The 18,068-nt window shown below is 43.0% G+C and overlaps 1 protein-coding gene across 1 annotated transcript; it reads left to right on the top strand.

Moving 5' to 3' along the window:
• The first annotated feature begins 6,156 nt into the window (after positions 1-6,156).
• G6PC1 (glucose-6-phosphatase catalytic subunit 1) lies at positions 6,157-12,666 on the top strand. The gene is made up of 5 exons (XM_007957731.2): positions 6,157-6,392; positions 8,425-8,534; positions 9,705-9,810; positions 10,465-10,580; positions 12,155-12,666. The coding sequence occupies exons 1-5, from the start codon at positions 6,157-6,159 to the stop codon at positions 12,664-12,666; spliced, it is 1,080 nt and encodes a 359-aa protein (XP_007955922.1).
• The last annotated feature ends 5,402 nt before the right edge of the window (positions 12,667-18,068 follow it).

Genomic DNA, 18,068 nt, shown 5'->3' with positions numbered 1-18,068 from the left:
GACTTGGAATCAACTCGATAGCAGTGAGTTTTGGAATTCCTTCATATTCTTCCAAAATCAAGATCTGGGAGCCTCTGAATTTCTATTTGTGGAGAAGAGTGCCTGAGGAGTGCCCAGCTAGAGAACCAGATGAAAAGGTGCCTGTAGTGGTTATGTTTGTGTGTCACCTTGGCTGGGCAGCTGGATGGAGTATTCCTCATGATGAGATTGGTAATCAACTCCATGGTGGAATCTACTGGTAGCAGCTGAGTAGCTGCCTTTGGGTATGTGGTCTGCTTCCTATATATAAGGAGAAGCTTTGAGAATGGTGTCTAGCCTATGGCACACTTGGACCCTGCATGTAGTTGTGTTGTTGCTCAGCAGGCTGTTATGCTCTGCCGACCTTGGGACTTACAATGGACTTAAGTTAATGGCCTGCTGTGTGGTTTGGTAACATCAGGACTGTGCCTTTTTCCTTGTCAACCATGAGGCTTCTCAGCCTCAGCAGCCAGCAGCTGTCTGAATGAAGAAATGCCTCTAGCTCCAGTGGGCTGGGAGCAGGAGGCAGAGCTGGACCCCAAGGCTGAGGGGCTTTCACCCAGCCCCTAGAGCTTGGCGCTTTGAACTTGGACTTAAAGCTTCCAAATTGTGAGGATTAACTCCTGTTCGTTAAGGCCAGCCCATTTGTGGTATATTTTCTTGTCAGAGTGGTACTAGGTAACCAGAACAGTGCCCGTGTAATTTTTCATTCTAATTGCATCCATATGAGGCTGGTCATTTGCCTAGAGGGCATTAATAAGTCCTGAACATCTCCAGTGAAAATAAAACGACAGGGAGTTCAGTGACATTTGCACAGGTGAGGTTTGGTCTCTACCTAAGGATTATCCCCATTTATGTAATTGTGTAAATGTCTGGCCACCCTTTCCCACTGACTGTCTAGGCTCTAGAGAACAACCTGTGATTTAACTTTGAACTACTCCAAGAGCCAAGCCCAGTGCTCTGCTTGTTAAGTGTTTGTTAAGTTAAGCTGAAGAACTTCTTGAAAGATGACAGGTGTAAGAGGGAGATGGTGGAAACTCCCTTATGGAGAAAGTTCTGCAAATGGGTGGATTCTCAGCAAAATCTCCAGCAACTCAAATGCTTCATCTACAATGTTGTTGTTGTTAAGTGCCATCGAGTCGGCTCCGACTCATAGCAACCCTATGTACAATAGAACGAAACCCTACTCAATCCTGTGCCAGCCTCACAATCCTTGCTATATCTGAGCCCACCATTGCAGCCACCGCGTCAATCCATCTCATTGAGGGCCTTCCCCTTTTTCACTGATCCTCCCCTTTACTCAGCATGATACTCTTCTCCAAGGAATGGTCCCTTCTGACAACATGAGCAAAGTAGGTGAGGCGAAGTCTGGCCATTCTCGCTTCATCTACAATATTCACCTCAAATATCACAAGACCTTTGAGGGTTTGATAACTCCACAGTTTTCTTCCTTCAGTCAGCTTTCTAGCAGGCACAGGTCCTTTGGGGCCTCACCTCTTTCTACACATGATAAAAAATTGCTGGAGGAAGCAGAAAGGAGCTGGGAGGTAGAAAGGCGGAGAGTAGCAAATAGTCTCCTGGAATATGCAGTTGTTGTGACCAAGGAGGGTCCTCTGCCTGGAGGGCAGCCTGCCTCAGAGATTCCCTGACAGTTGCTGCCCAGAATGTGATATCAGCTCCATCATAACACCTTATCAGCACAAAGCCTTCTACCCAAGGCTCCCCCAGGAGATAGGGCTCTCCATATGCTCCCCATATGCTGAGCACATGATGGAAATCTACCAGATGCAAGACACTCTGGCTCCTAGCAACCCTGCGAAGACTCAGAGTGGCCTTTGGATATTTCACCAGTAGATCTGCCCTATTTACCCTCACCTCCCCTGAGACCATAGAAACTCCAGGCCCCAGGGGTCACTCAGGAGTTACTCAATACTTTCGAGGAAAGCTTACCTGGGTAGAGGGAGGGGGCCATCTCTTCTGGTGGGGCTGACGGCTTGTGGCTCAGCAGTCTTGACAGTGATGAAGCTCCCTCTGCCTCCAATACTGCTAAACACATGCCCTTTGCAGCCTACCCGTCACCACCAGCTCTAACATCATCATTATGCAGTCTCCATGACAGATATGGTAGGTCACCCTAGGGTTGTTTGGACCAACAGAAACAATGTGGTCAAGGGCAATTGGAGTCAGCCTGAGCTCAGCAAGAGTGGGGGGATTGGGGATGTGACTCTGGATCACACCTCTTGGATGATCTTTCTTTTTTTTTCAGTTATGGTGTCTTAGTTCTCTAGTGCTGCTATAACAGAAATAGCACAAGTGAGTGGGTTTAACACACAGAAATTTATTTCTTCACGGTTCGTTGTTGTTAGGTGCTGTCGAGTCAGCTATGACTCATAGTGACCCAATGTACAACAGAAACACTGCTCGATGCTGTGCCGTCCTCACAATCTTTGCTATGCTTGTGTCTATCTTTGCAGCCACTGTGCCAATCCATCTCACTGAGGGTCTTCTCCTTTTTCACTGACCCTCTACTTAACCAAGCATGATATCCTTCTCCAGGCAATGGTCCTTTCGAACAACATGACCAAAGTACATGAGATGAAATCTGGCCATTCTCGCTTGCGAGGAGCAATTCCAGCTGCACTTCTAGTCCAGATTTGTTCTTGCTCACAGTTTAGGAGGCTAGAAGTCCAAATGCAGAGCAGTGGCTTTCTCTATACATAAACTTTGCGGGAATGTCTTTGTCTCTTCAGCTTCTGCTTCCTGGCCCCTTGAAGATCTCCCTGTGTCTTAGCATCTATCTCATCTCATCTCTGCTTCTCTCACTTGCTTGTTTAATCTCTTTTATATCTCAAAAGGGATTGACTTACCAAACACCTTGAGGGAGTGGGTTGCTGGGTCTATGAGCATAGGACCACAGTTCATGGGGGACATTAAGGTCAATTGGCATAACAGAGTCCACAAAGACAATGTTCTACATCCTACTTTGGGGAGTAGTGACCATGATCTTAAAAGTTTGTGAGTGGTCATCTAAGGTGCAACTATTGGTCTTTCCTTATCTGGAGCGAAGGAGAGTGAAGAAAATCAAAGACACAAGGAAACAATTAGTCCAAGCACTAGTGGAACACATGAATCTCAGCATCCACAACCCTGAGACCAGAAGAACTAGATGGTGCCCAGGTACTACTGCCAGCCACTTTGAAAAGGGTCAAAATAGGACATACTGGACAGAGTGGGAGAAAAATGTGGAGCAAATATCAAAATAATAAAAAGAAGACCACTTTACTGGTTTAACAGAGACTGGTGGAACCCCTGAGACAATGACCCTTAGTCACCCTCAGGCTTGGAACTGAACTCACTCTTGTGGCTCAACTTTCAACCAAATAATAGGTCTACAATGTGAACAATAACACCAGGAAGGTATGCACTTCTCAGAACAGCCAAACAGAAGAGATCAAAATGGCAGCATATGCCCAGAGGTAAAGCTCAGAAGGCACGAATAGATAGGAAAGAGGGACAGAGGGAAGTGGGAACAGTACTGTTACATTCTGGGGATTGTAGTCAATGTCATGAAATAAAATGTATATGAACTACTGAATGGAAAATCAATTTACTCTGTAAACTTTCACCCAAACGACAACAAAAAGTTAAGAGAAAAAAAAAGATTGACTCAAAACACAGACTACTTTAGTCCTGCCTCAGTAGTTTAACAAAGACAACCCATTTCCAAATGGGATTATAACCACAGGCATGGAGATTAGGAAATTACAATACATATTTTTTGGGGTACACAACTCAATCCATAACATGTGGTAAAAATGTATGTAACAAAACACTTGCCATTTCAACATTTTTCACATATACAATTCAATGACATTAATTGTGTTCATCATGTAGGGCTACCATCACCATTATCTGTTCCCAAATGTTATGGATGATGTTTTAATAATTTCCAACATGAATGCTGTCAACATTTGCTACAGTCTCATTGGCTATAATCCCCTGTTCCCAGACTACTATCCCTTACAAGTCAGTATGGACTTAATGATGGGAAGTTCAGGTGCATTTTTAAAAAGTTTTCTCTTCCCTGACTGTTTTCTTTGAAAATGCATCAATTCATCCCCCATACACTCTTCTACTCCCTTCAGAGTCCCAGGTGACCTGAGCCTGAGGCCTTTGCTCTCTCCACTGCTGTAGGCTGGTTTCTGCTCCTGCAGGCGGGCAGACAGTGTGGCCTCTCGTAACCTGGTGTTTGTTAGTTTTATTTATTTCTTGTCTGCAGTCATAGCAATTGAATTGCATTTTTTTCCTGGTGGTTTTAAAAGTTAAATACATATAAACATATATACATGTGTGTGTGTGTGTGTATATATATAGTATGTGTGTGTACACGCACACACATATACACACATATATATAGGAGCTCTGGTGGTGTACTGCCTAAGGGATTTGACTGCTAACAGAAGGGCAGTTCAAACTTCGGAAGGAAGGTTGGGCAATATCTACTTCCATAGTGATACTACCTCGGAAACCCAAGGAGGGGTCGCTATGAGTCACATCCAACTCAACGGCAGTGCGTTGCTTTTTTTTTGTTTTTTTTATATATATATATATATATATATATATATATATATATATATATAAAATCATATATATGTGTGTGTGTATGTGTGTGTGTATATATATATATACACACACACACACACACACTGCCGTCAAGTCAATTCTGATTCATAGCAACCCCCACTGGGTTTCCAAGACTGTAAATCTTTACAGAAGTAGATTGCCTCATCTTCCTCCTGTGAAACAGCTGAAGGGTTTGAACCACTGACTTTCTGGTTAGCAGCCAAATGTCTTACCCACTATGGCACCAGAATGCGCTCTCCCTCTCTCTGCATGAAAGAAAAAAAAATACCTCACTGTCATTGAGTCCATCCGACTCATAGCAACCCCTCCTTGGGTTTCTAAGGAGGTATCTCTATGGAAGTACATTGCCCAATCTTCCTTCTGAGGAGTGGCGGGTGAGATTGAACTGCCAGCCTTCTGGTTAGCAGTCAAATGCCTTAGGCACTATGCTACCAGAGCTCCCCTCTCTCAATATATATATGTACATATATACATTCTCTAGAAGGAGTCTCTGGGTGGTGGAAATAGTTAAGCACTTGTCTACTGGCCCAAAGCAGTTCTACTCTGCACTCACTCATGCATGTCACCATGAGTAGAATTGACATGAAGGCAACTAAGAACACAACAACAACATATCTCTAACTACAATTGAAAGGAAGCTCAAGATGCAGAATCTCTTTCTCAAAAATAACTAAAAATTTCAAATATTTCTTCCAAAGTGCCCAGTTACAATTTTCTGGTGTTCTTATTTAGGTCTACTCATTCATATTCTTTTTTCACGTATTCATGCTACTGCTTAAACTTATGTATTAAAAACCCAAAGGTCCTAACTTAGAGGACATCAAATGAATTAGTGTATTCAAAGATGATTCTTTTCTGGCCCTAAGAGATATGGGGGCAACACTGGGAAGAGAGTTTAATCTTTCAAACCAAAGCCATTTCCTAGAACCTAATGAAGTTAAGGAAGGACCAGCAGAATGGCAGTTCCCAGTAAAATTGAATTTATTATATTTTAAAATTAATAACTTGAAACTTGAATCACTAGAGCACAGTGCCTTCACCACTTTCATTCTTAGTTTCCAAATACATGCAATTGCAGACTTCAGGGACCAGTTACATTTGCAAGAACCATTGTGGAATTAGACTCTGTCCTGGGTCTCTGCCCTAGTTTGGAAGACCAGGAGGGCAACCCCTTGGGCTGCCAAGTAGCATGCCCAAGTTAATAATTGGCTCTGCTGAGTACATGACAGATCAGCCTGTTTTTGTGTGCCTGTTTTTCTATTTTACGTAAATCACCCCGAACATGTTTGCATCAACCTACTGATGATGCACCTTTGATCAATAGATTTTAGACAAAAGTGGTTTTTGAGTCCAAAGATCAGGGCTGGTTGACCTACAGACTGGATACTGGGTGTATAAAACAGGGGCAAGGCACGGGCTGATAGCAGAGCAATTATCACCAAGCCTGAAAGTATTGTGAGGGCTCAGCTGACAGCTTCCTGAGGTGCCAAGGGAATGAGGCTAGAGGAAGGCATGAATGTTCTCCATGACTTTGGAATCCAGTCAACACGCTACCTCCAAATGAATTACCAGAACTCCCAGGACTGGTTTATCTTGGTGACCGTGATCGCAGACCTCAGGAATGCCTTCTATGTCCTCTTCCCCATCTGGTTCCATCTTCGAGAAGCTGTGGGCGTCAAACTTCTCTGGGTAGCTGTGATTGGAGACTGGCTCAACCTCGTCTTTAAGTGGTGAGTAAGAATCAGATGGAGAGGAGATGAGCAGAAGAAGACACTAGCTTTCTCCCTGGAAAGGACTGTCCATGGAAGCTGCTCTCCTCACGCTAGTCAGGAAGCCACAGGCTACTCTCCCCTGACTTTGGGTCATTTATATAATGACAGAAGATAGAGAAACCCAACAGTGAGTTGAAAATGCTGGAAAGCTTATTTCATATGGATAGAAAGGGTGGAAGGTAGTTGTACTTAGTGAGAAGTCTGAATTAAAGCTGTAAGCAAAGAAAGAGTTTTACTACCTTGAAGCACAACAGGTCACTTATAGATGTATGAAAGAAGAAAGATGTGTAAAGAATGAAAATGATCATTCAAAAGGCTGTTGTGTGGGGTGATGAAAAGTCGCCCAGGACACTGGGCTCCAGCTCTCGTTCTGCCACCACCAGCTCTGTGTCCTTGGCAAGTCATACAACATCTTTTGAGCTTCTATTTTATAATCTGTAAACTTAGATTATCTCTGGGACCTTAATAATAATTCTAGTTAACATTTATTGAATACTAAGTATGGGCCTGGCATGTGCTAAATGCTGTTTTGCAGGATACTTACTATACTATTTTACAGATGAGGAGCCAAGGCACTGAGTTAAATGACTACAGCAACATATTTAGCTCACGGAAGAGCCAGGATCTTTGCCAGGCAAGCTGGCCTCAGAGGCAATGCTCTTGAGAATTGCGTTATAGCCAGTGCTGGCAAATCAGTTGGTGGGGGGAGGTACAGTTCTGATTTTAGCTTTTGCCAATTTCCACGGTGTAAATACTCCCACTATGGACACTTTCAAGCTATTGATGGTTGCAGCTTGCAAAAATCCTGAAGATTTAACAACTGGCTCTTGCTAGCCAGTGCCAGCTAACTCCTGCACACCACTGGTTTGGCCTCTATTTCCTTATCTAAAAATAAAGATGTTGGACCAGCTGCCTTCTAAGACCTTTACTATCCCTAAAACTATTTACATCTTGTCTACTGTTAGGCAAGTCTTAAGATCTCCTCTAGCTTTAATTGTCTTTGGCCATAAACAATAAAAGTCCTTTGGAATATATATGTTCCCAGGCTCAGAAGCCAAAGGCTTATTGATGGGACTCCTGAAATCTTTGGTGACAAAGCTACTAAATTTTGTTTATAATTTCCCTTATTCAGTAGCATAACCATAATTAAAAAAAAAAAAAAAAGGTTATTCCAAACATCTGAACTCAATTAATGAACCATGAATACAATGCCTGGATTGTCTGAGGTGTAGAGATCAGAGTTGGTAGATGTCTCTGAATTTGGTGAGAAGTCACTATTCTACCACACAGGGTAGAGGAGGTGCCCTAACTGACCTTTGACACCTGTCTCCAAGTATAAACATATCCAGTACTTTTAAAGGGGAAGTGGTTTGTCTGAGATATTGTTTTAGAGTACAGAGGACACAGGGCAAACTTCTAAAGCTATGTATGTCTTTAAGCTTCCAATAGGGATGAAGGCTGTGTGTCCTGGGGAGCTGCTTTCTCCTCTGGGCTGGGGTGCATTCTCTGGTGTCTGAGGAAATGCAGGATTCACAAGATCTGAAGAAAGAAAAGAGGGAACCCCAGTTGCAAACTGCAGATTCACATCTTCAGAACATCCTTCCAGGATAAAATGCTCCTTGGAGCATCCTTCCAGGATAAAATGCTCCTTGGGGTTAAAAAAAATAAATAAACAAAGTCACATAGTTACCATTTATGTGGATAGGATCTTGTAGCCATCCATCCATTCATTTATATTTATTTATTTATGTTTGAGTAGGTAATATATTCAAATCGTTCAAACTTCAAAAGTTATGGAAAGGCTATACCATGAAAAGTCTCCCTCCCATGTCCCTCCGTAGCCACTCACTTCTCCCTTCTGAAGGCAAACAATGCTATCATGTTAGGATCACTTGAGTCTTCTCCTCAAGCTGCTGTCTCTTTTCAAAGTGCTGTCTTTGGGGAAAGGGATCATTCCATAACTCTGAACCCTGGTTCTGCTTTTCCATAGGATTCTCTTTGGACAGCGCCCATACTGGTGGGTCTTGGACACTGACTACTACAGCAACAGCTCCGTGCCCCTGATAAAGCAATTCCCTGTCACCTGTGAAACTGGGCCAGGTGAGAGTCCCAAGCCCTGTAGACACAGAAGCTGAGTGTACCTTGCTTATTCCATGGTTATGGTTAGCTGCCATCGGTCAGTCCCTGACTCATGACAACCCCACACACAATGAAATGAAATGCTGCCTGGGCCTGTATCATCCCCACGATGAGTTGCAGATCTGACCTTTGTGATTCATAGTGTTTTCACTGGCTAATTTTCAGAATTACCAGGTCTTTCTTCCTAGTCTATCTTAGTCTAAAAGCTCCGCTGAAACCTGTTCAGCATCACAGCAGTACACACGCTTCCACTGACAGAGGGGTGGTGGTCACTCATGAGGTGTCCTGGCCGGGAATCAAACCCGTATCTCTCACTTGGAAGGCAAGAATTCTACCACTGAACCACCAAAGCCTTATCTGCAAATCATATATCCCATTAACATTCATGGGGAATGAAGCTCACTGTGAGGGGACATGAGGACAGCCACCCATTCCAGCTTCTGGTATCTGTTTCTATTTTGTCCAACTCCATTTTAATTCACTTCAGCAAGGTCTTCCTGAGTAGCCAACTATGTTGTTATTTCAGAAATCTACTTGATGTTTCTAGAATCCAAATTGCTAGTGGCAGAGAGGAAAGGGCACCCCCACAGACAAAGAGCTTGTGAGAGTAACTGCACCTGGCCCTTTGCCCAGAGAAGAGAAACTGGTAGAGGCTTGAGTCCCTGGCTGTCCTGTCCAGTGGCCTGATTCATGGGTATGTCTCCATCTGGGAGACTGAGCTGACTGTCCAATCCTACACTCTGTCTGCATTTTATTAATAACAGACAAATAGGTATTGTTGAGTCAAATGACAGATTTGATTTTTTGATAGGTAGTCGGAATACTCAGTACATTTCAATCACCTGCATGAGGTCACCATGAGTTGGAATTAACTCAATGGCAATGGATTTGGTTTGGTTTCACTTTTCACTCACCCTCATGTCTCATGCTAGCATCCCTTACTCTGGGATGTCTTCCTTGACCCCCAGTGGGAAGTAAATGGTAAATGAGTGGATGGCAAGGTGGGTAGATAGATGGAAGGGTGACAGGAAATATGGATGGAAAATGGATGGCTAGATAACACCCCCTGGGAGTTTCCCAGATGGAGACCTTTTCACTTTTCACCCATCCATTCTATTTTCTGTCCTTCAGGGAGTCCCTCCGGCCATGCCATGGGTACAGCAGGTGTATACTATGTGATGGTCACATCCACCCTCTCTATCTTTCGGGGAAAGAAAAAAACAACCTACAGATTTCGGTAAGGACTCACCACTGGGGTGTGGCTGATAGAGGGCAAGAAGTGGCTCTCCCTGTAGCTGAAACACCCTGTCCTCTCCCTCACAGTCCCCCTGCCCATTCTCATGCACTGGGGTGGCGCTGATAAGAGTCCTGGCACTTCTGTTGAGGGTGAATATCAGAGTCACAGAAGATGAGAGCTGGAATGGACCCATCAGTGCACCCTTATTTAACAGATGAAGAAACTAGGCTTGATGAATTAAAGGAACTTCTCAAGATCAAGGAGTGAAGTAATGGCAGCATCAAATTAAAAACCTATTTCTGTAACAACCACGGGGTTACCCATCTAGGCTGAAAACAAACAAAGAAATACCCATTCTGACTGCAGGGAATTCTGAGTATGCAGCCACTATGCAAATCCTTAATTAGCAAATAGTTAAAAATAAACCAAAAACCAAACCCACTGCCATAGAGCTATAGATACATAGATACAGATAGTGTCTGCAAACAATAGGCAAAATTCACACCCACAAGGCTTCACCATGAGCCCTAGGTGTCCTTGAACTTTGGATCTTTGAGCCTTACAAAAAAATTCTACTGGAGAAACCTAAGGTTGCAGGCTCCAACATTCTTTGCTGAAATCTGGGTTCTGTGATGGTTGTCTTTTCTGTTGCAGGTGCTTGAATGTCATTTTGTGGTTGGGATTCTGGGCCGTGCAGCTAAACGTCTGTCTGTCTCGAATCTACCTTGCTGCTCATTTCCCTCATCAGGTGGTTGCTGGAGTCTTATCAGGTATCAGCTACTCCAACTCCCTCTCCCCACGCCCCACTACTCAGTTTCTCCCTATTCACAAAATCCTAGTATTCCGACCATGTTCTGTTTGTAATCAATGCATTTGTAATTTGGCATTTCTATGAGTTGAAAGTCAAGGGTGGACAATTTGAAATGATTAATTTTTATAGACGAATTGGCACAAGTAAGTGCAATCCAGAAAATGTGTAATACATCTAATTAATCTACCCAATTGAATTAGCTTGAACCTCCAAGCTTCCTACATTCTGTATTTCTTACTGATTTTCCCCTGGAAGTGGCCCCCAATTTAATTGTAAGGTAATCTACCCAATTTAATAATGTAACACAAATGTCCTAGGAACTACATTCATTTGCAAACTTAGTAGAAACCTACAGTTGACTTCTTTCGTAGGTTTAGAGTTCTGAATATCTATTTTCTTTGATCCAGTTAATAAGGGACAGAAAGATTTAGGTTAAGTGTAATAAATAATTGCTTGACTTTATGGGAGACACTGGAGTACATGACTTTAGGGAAATTGTGGAATTGCTTTTCCAGAGATCAGTAAGAGCAGACCTCTATAGCATTCAAAGGAGAATATTGAGAACATGGAAGAGAATGGTCTCACAGTGACCACAAAAGTAACACTGCATTTAGTCTTGGGTTCTGTGTTTGAGGAGTCCCTAGTGATTCAGTGGTTAAGCACCCGACTGCTAACTCAAAAGTCTGTGGTTCAAAACTACCATGGGAGCAAGATGTGGTAATCTGCTTCTCTAAAGATTACATACAGCCTTGGAAATCCTACAGGTTAGTTCTACTCTGTCCTACAGGGTCACTATGAGTTGGAATTGACTTGATGGCAAAAGATTTGATCCGTGTTTGAGAAGAACATGGAAGCCATCTCATGTGAAAGGCTGGATGCTTGGAGAATAACACAGTGCCATGGTCATAGCAACCCCCTTTGAGTTTCCAAGGCTGTAAATCTTTACAGAAGTAGATTGCCTCATCTTTCTCCCTCAGAGCGGCTGGTGGGTTTGAACCACCAACCTTCTGGCTAGTAGTCAACTGCCTTTCCCTCTATGCCACCAGAGCTCCTTGGATTAGAGAATAACTAACTTTAAATGTGTTACAGAGGGGCTAGATTTACAATTTATTAACTCCTGCCAAAAGAACTGAGATCAATAGATGGCATTTGAGAGGGACAAATTTCAGCTGTGTAAGAAAGAACTTCTAAATAATAAAATTCATTTAAAGATGAAATGGGCTCCCCAGTAGGTGTAAACTCTCCACCCCAGAGGGTGTTCAGGTAGAAGACCACCTCCCTGTCCACACACCCCCACCCCCTGCAGGAAACTTGCAAACGGTGGGAAAGTATACAACACATGACCTTTCTATCCAACAAAGTTTATATAGCTGAGGACAGACTGAAGTCGCACATGGGAATAAACCAGGTTACCCCTAACATGACAGTTATGACTTAATTCCACAATGGCAGGACAAATGGCATGTTATCCATTACTGCAAACCCACCTCTAGCTGGTGGTCCAGAATGACATGTCATTCTCTTTCCACGCAGGCATTGCCGTTGCTGAAATTTTCTGCCACATCCAGAGCATCTACAAAGCCAGTCTCAAGAAATATTCTCTCATTACCTTCTTCCTGTTCAGCTTTGCCATTGGATTTTACTTGCTGCTAAAGGGGCTGGGTGTAGACCTCCTATGGACTCTGGAGAAAGCCAAGAGATGGTGTGAACAGCCAGAATGGGTCCTAATCGACAGTACGCCCTTTGCCAGCCTCTTCAGGAACATGGGGACACTCTTTGGCCTGGGGCTGGCTCTCAACTCCAGTATGTACAAGGAGAGCTGTAAGGGCAAACTCAGCAAGTGGCTCCCCTTTCGCCTTAGCTGCATCCTAACCTCCTTGGTTTTTCTGCACCTCTTTGACTCTTTGAAACCCCCATCCCAAATTGAGCTCATCTTCTATGCCCTGTCCTTCTGCAAGAGTGCAGCAGTGCCCCTGGCATCTGCCAGTCTCATCCCATACTGCCTCATCTGGGTCCTGGGCCAGCCAGACAAGAAGTCCTTGTAAGGGATGTGGAGTCTTCAGTATTTAAAGTCAGTGACTTGTGCCAGGAATAAGGGGGCTGGGTCTTCTGCTAACCCATTTTGAGGCCAGCTTTGCTAGGGTTAACTCAGGTGATCCTCCCCTTTTTGCAATTCTAATTCTATTGGGTGATGTTTTTTGAAAAGCTAATGAGGCTGTTGGAGAGAGCCTTGACTGTTAAAAGTTGAGGCAGTTCTGGATTTTTTTCTGAAGACTTGTTCTTCTGTCAGATACTTGTAGATGTTCTTCTACAAGTCAGACTTCCAGGTAGGGCCAGCTCACCACCCTAGGCTGGGGGGTTCCAACTGATTTTCTACCTGTGCTCAACCTGACCAAGGAAAGGAAAATGGAGTAGTGGATTTAATAGGGAAAGAAGGATGGATGAAGGAGAATTTTTTAGTATTTTGCATCTTCATGCAAATTCTATGTCAAACAATATCTAAATGGCTTCAATTATATTTGAATCTTTAGAGAAGGTGCTCTCAATAATGGTAGATCAACTTTAAGTGTAATTAATAGGTGATTAATGGGATAATGTTCTTTCTTACATTTTTCTATTATACATCCATGGTCATTGTATTTACTTAGATTTCTGAATGGCTGCAGTGACCTAGATACTGTTCCAGACCAGAACATTCAGGCACAGTCAGTTTCTTCTCTATCACACTAGATCTGCCTCCTTAGCCCAGCTCTGCTTTTCCCAGAATTTTCCACTGCTCCTCACCAGCCTTGCTGGATCCTCAGATGCCTGATGGGCAACTCCATGGTGGTTCTTTTGCATGTTTGAAGCTCTGAAATCTTGGCAAAAAAGCAAGGAGAAGGGTCAGGATTCCTCTCTCCAGAAGGTCACTCCAATGTTACTTTTGATTCCTGGAGGATATTTATGACTCCTTTATATCTTCCAAGCCATCCAAGAGCATGTCCTTAGAGTAGAAGCCAACTCCTTCTTACTTCTTTTCCAATCTCAGCTCATTTGCAGACTATGGTCTCAAAAAAAAAAAAATGCTGGAGCCTATTTATTTTAGAATCTTTGTTTTTGCTACTAATTATATAGTACATCATATATTATAATTCACACCAACCATCTGTTATAACATCTTTAAAAGGAAAACTATATATGTGCAATATTTTATTAAAGCAACATTTTATTTAAGAATGAAGTCTTGTTGATTACTATATTTTAGATATAATTGTGATCTGAAGGTTCTAATTCTGGCTCAGCTAAATTTCTAGCTATTTCCCCATTTCCTTAAACAAATAATTTGGTTTCTCTGTACTTACATTTTCCCTTTGGAAAATGAAGGTTCTCTGTCTTGGGTTGACCAGAAGCCTCAGTAGGGATGAGAAGACTTATAAGGTATCCTCAGGGATATGAGTTGATCAATTGTAATTTGAGGGCAGACAGATGGCGTCAACAAACTAAGCCTTCTGGAATGTAAATCATAGCAGCAGAACAAGACTGGGCAGACTCTGGGATCCTGTAACCCAGTGTCGGGAAGGTTTGGGGTAGTTAAAGAAAGTCTGAACAGGGCAAGTCAGGGCGCCAAGAAATGCGCAAGGGAGGTTTTTCTGCTAAACGATTTATTTCATCCTGGGTGCAGGGTCCCACCTCCAAATCCCTGACCATCAACACACCCGGATCTCCTAAGGGCAAGATCTGCTAATTTACCCCCGTCCCCGCCACCTCATCTTCCTGCTGGTTGACCCCGGTTCCCGAGCGAACTTTGGAATGTGTATATTTAGGGAAGGCTGAGTCCTCCTACTGGATTTGGGTACTTCACAGGACAACCGGGCTCTAAGAGACTCCATCTGTCTGAATTTAACCTCACTGCTTAGGCATGGCCCACTTTCCTTGATAATTATTTGTTCTTAGGGTCCAAGTCCAGGTTCCTTACAACAGCATTTTGGCAGAAAGTAAATAGTGTCCCTGATGCCTGGTAGTTTGTGAGGTGGATAAAGACACATGTGGTGGTTATGTTTGTGTGTCAACTTGGCTAGGCCTGGTTGAGTGGCTGGGTAGCTGGATGTAGTATATTCCCCATGATGAGACTGGTAATCAACTCCATGGTGGAATCTACTATGAGCAGCTGAGTAGCTGCCTTTGGGTATGTGGTCTGCTTCCTGTATATAAGAAGTTTTGAGAATGGTCTCTAGCCTATAGCACTCTTGGACCCTGCATGTAGCCTAACATTTTTGTAAGGCTCAGCAACCTGCTATGCTCTACTGACCTTGGGACTTACAATGGACTTAAGTTAATGGCCTGCTGTGTGGTTTGGTAACATCGGGACTGTGCCTTTTTTCCTTGTCAACCTTGGGGCTTCTCAGCCTCAGCAGACAGCGGCTGTCTGAGTGAAGAAATGCCTCTAGCTCCAGTGGGCCGGGAGCAGGAGGCAGAGCTGGGCCCCAAGGTTGAGGGGCTTTCATGCAGCCTCTAGAGCCTGGCACTTTGAACTTGGACTTAAAGCCTCCAAATTGTGAGAGAATAAACTCCTGTTTGTTAAGGCCATCCCATTTGTGGTATTTTCTTGTCAGAGTGGCACTAGGTAACCAGAACAACACATAATACAGATAAAATGTACTGAGTACTTTAACTACACACCAGGCTCTGTTCTCTGCACTTGATTCATTTATGCAATTAACTCACTAATTCTCCCAACATTTTAGTAAGGCCGTTATTGTAATTTAACCTCATATTACAGATGAAAAGACCAGAGGGGTTAGGAATCTTGCCCAGAATGGTAGAACCAAGCAGTCTGACTCCAGAGTCCATGCCCCCTCCCCACCCCCACACCCAATGAATGCCAGCAAAACAGGCAGATGTCTCAAACCATCCTTTAGATACCAGATACAACTCTTAATTCAGGTCAGGAAAGATTTGATTTCTTTTGGCCAAAGTCCATTCTAAAACTTAGAGTGATTCTCCCAGTTAGCGTGGCGAGTATTAGTTTCTAAGTACAAAGATACCATATTTCAAAAGTAATTTCACAAAATAATCATTAAAATAGGCCTCACCATGTTAGTTAAACAGCAGTGTCTAAAGCAACCTTAGCTTTTCTTTTCTTTCTTCTTTCTTTCCTTTCAAGGAAGAGTTTAAAAGTCATTTGTAGACCATCTGGGTCAGACAGTAAGTAACTCACTATTTCTAGATCTGAGATAGTGAGAGGAGACAGAATTACATTACCACAAAGAACTGTTGGTATAGATCCATACACAAAGATAGAAAATAAAGAGACATCATGGAAGATTGTTTAGATCAGAAGACAGATTTGTTGCCTTCTATTGTTGCTATCATTGCTGTTCGGTGTCATCAGGTTGGCTCCGAATCATAGGGACTCTATGTACAACAGGAAGAAACTGCCCCGTCCGGTGCCTCCTTACAGTCCTTGCTATGCTTGAGCCATCACTGCACCTACTGTTAATCCATCTCATTGAGGGTCTTCCCCTTCTTCGATGACCTTCTACTTTACCAAGTATGATATCCTTTTCCAGGCAATGGTCCTTTCTGACAACATGACCAAAATATGCGAGATGAAATCTGGCTATTCGTGTCTAAGGAGCATTCCAGCTGCACTTCTTCTAGGACAGATTTGTTCATTCTTCTGGAAGTCCATGGTACTTTCAATATTCTTCACCAGGACCACAAGTGAAAGGCATCAACTCTTTTCCAGTCTTCCTTATTCATTGCCCAGGTTTCACATGCATATGAGGCAATTGAAAATACCAAGGATTGGGTTAGGTGCACCTTAGTTCTCAAAGTGACATCTTTGTTCCTTAACACTATAAAGAGGTCTTTTGCAGCAGATTTGCCCAGTGCAATACTACATCTGATTTCTTGACTACTCCTTCCATGGGTGTTGATTGTGGATCCAGGTAAAATGAAATCTTTGACAACTTCAAACTTTTCTTCATTTATCATGATGTTGCTTATTGGTCCAGTTGTGAGGATTTTTGTTTTCTTTATGTTGAGGTGTAATCCATACTTCAGACTGTAATCTTCAATCCTCATCAGTAAGTGCTTCAAGTCATCTTCACTTTCAGCAAACAAGGTCATGTCATCTGCATATTGCAGGTTGTTAATGAGTCTTCCTCCAATCCTGATGCCATGTTCTTCTTCATATAGGCCAGCTTCTCGGGTTATTTGTTCAGCATTCAGATTGAATAAGAATGGTGAAAGGATACATACAACCTTGATGCATACCCTTCTGATTTTAAATTATGCAGTTCTTTGTCCTTTGTTCTGTTCGAATGATAGCTTCCTAGTCTATGTACAGGTTCCTCATCAGCACAATGAAGAGTTCTGTAATTCCCATTCTTTGCAATGTTATCCATAATCTGTTACGATCCACTGGGATGGGTAAAGTCTAGAAATAAACAACCATAAAGGCTTGGGGTTTGTGATTGTCAAAGCTGACCAGAAAGCGTGTCAGTTCATAGTCAGTTAGTAACTTATAAGACAGTACGTTTTGATCACTGATTTGCTTCCCAAGTTACAGATTTATGTCTGCTTAATGACTTGTGGTCTGCAGGATGGAAGCAAGTTTAAGTAGCCAATGATAGTTTTAAACCAACGCCTGTGTCATATGTCATTTGTTATAACTGCTAACCAGAAGGCTGGGGGTTCAAACCCACCAGCCACTCCTCGGAAGGAAAGGTTAGCAATCTGCTTCCATAGTGATACTGCCTCAGAAACCCAAGGAGGGGTCACTATGAGTCGGATCTGACTGGACGGCAGTGAGAGTAGTAAAGTAGAGGGTCATTGAGAAAGAGGAAGACCCTCAGTAAGATGGATTGACACAGGGGTTACAACAATGGGCTCAGACATAGCAATGATTGTGAATGTGGCCCAGGACCAGCCAGTGTGTTGTTCTGTTGAATACTGCGTGGCTATAAGTTGGAACTGATAGACATCTAACAACAATAACCAATATATATGCATGTGTGTATGTGTGTGTGTGTAGATACCACCAGTTGCTGTTGAGTTGATTGTGACCCATAGCTACCCCACATGTTCAGAGTAGGACTGTGTTCCTTAGGATTTTTGATGGCTGATTTTTGGAAGCAGGTTTCCAGGCCTTTCTTCTGAAGTGCCTCTGAGTGGACTCAAATGCCAACTTTCAGTTAGCATTAAAAGATATATATGCATATATAGGGAGCTCTGGTAGCATAGTGCCTAAGGCACTTGACTGCTAACCAGAAGGCTGGTGGTTCAAACCCACCAGCCACTCCTTGGAAGGAAGATGGGGCAATCTACTTCCATAGTGGTACTGCCTTGGAAACCCAAGGAGGGGTCGCTATGAGTCGGGTCCAACTTGACAGCACATAACAACAACATGCATATATATCTTTTACACACACATACATATATATACGGAATATATTATTGACCC

This window comes from Orycteropus afer, unplaced genomic scaffold, assembly GCF_000298275.1.
Source record: "Orycteropus afer afer isolate SDZICR_OR568_19922 unplaced genomic scaffold, OryAfe1.0 scaffold00786, whole genome shotgun sequence".
Taxonomy (NCBI): Eukaryota; Metazoa; Chordata; class Mammalia; order Tubulidentata; family Orycteropodidae; genus Orycteropus; species Orycteropus afer.
Note: the sequence above shows the minus strand (reverse complement) of the source record. Positions and strands in the feature narration are given on the sequence as shown.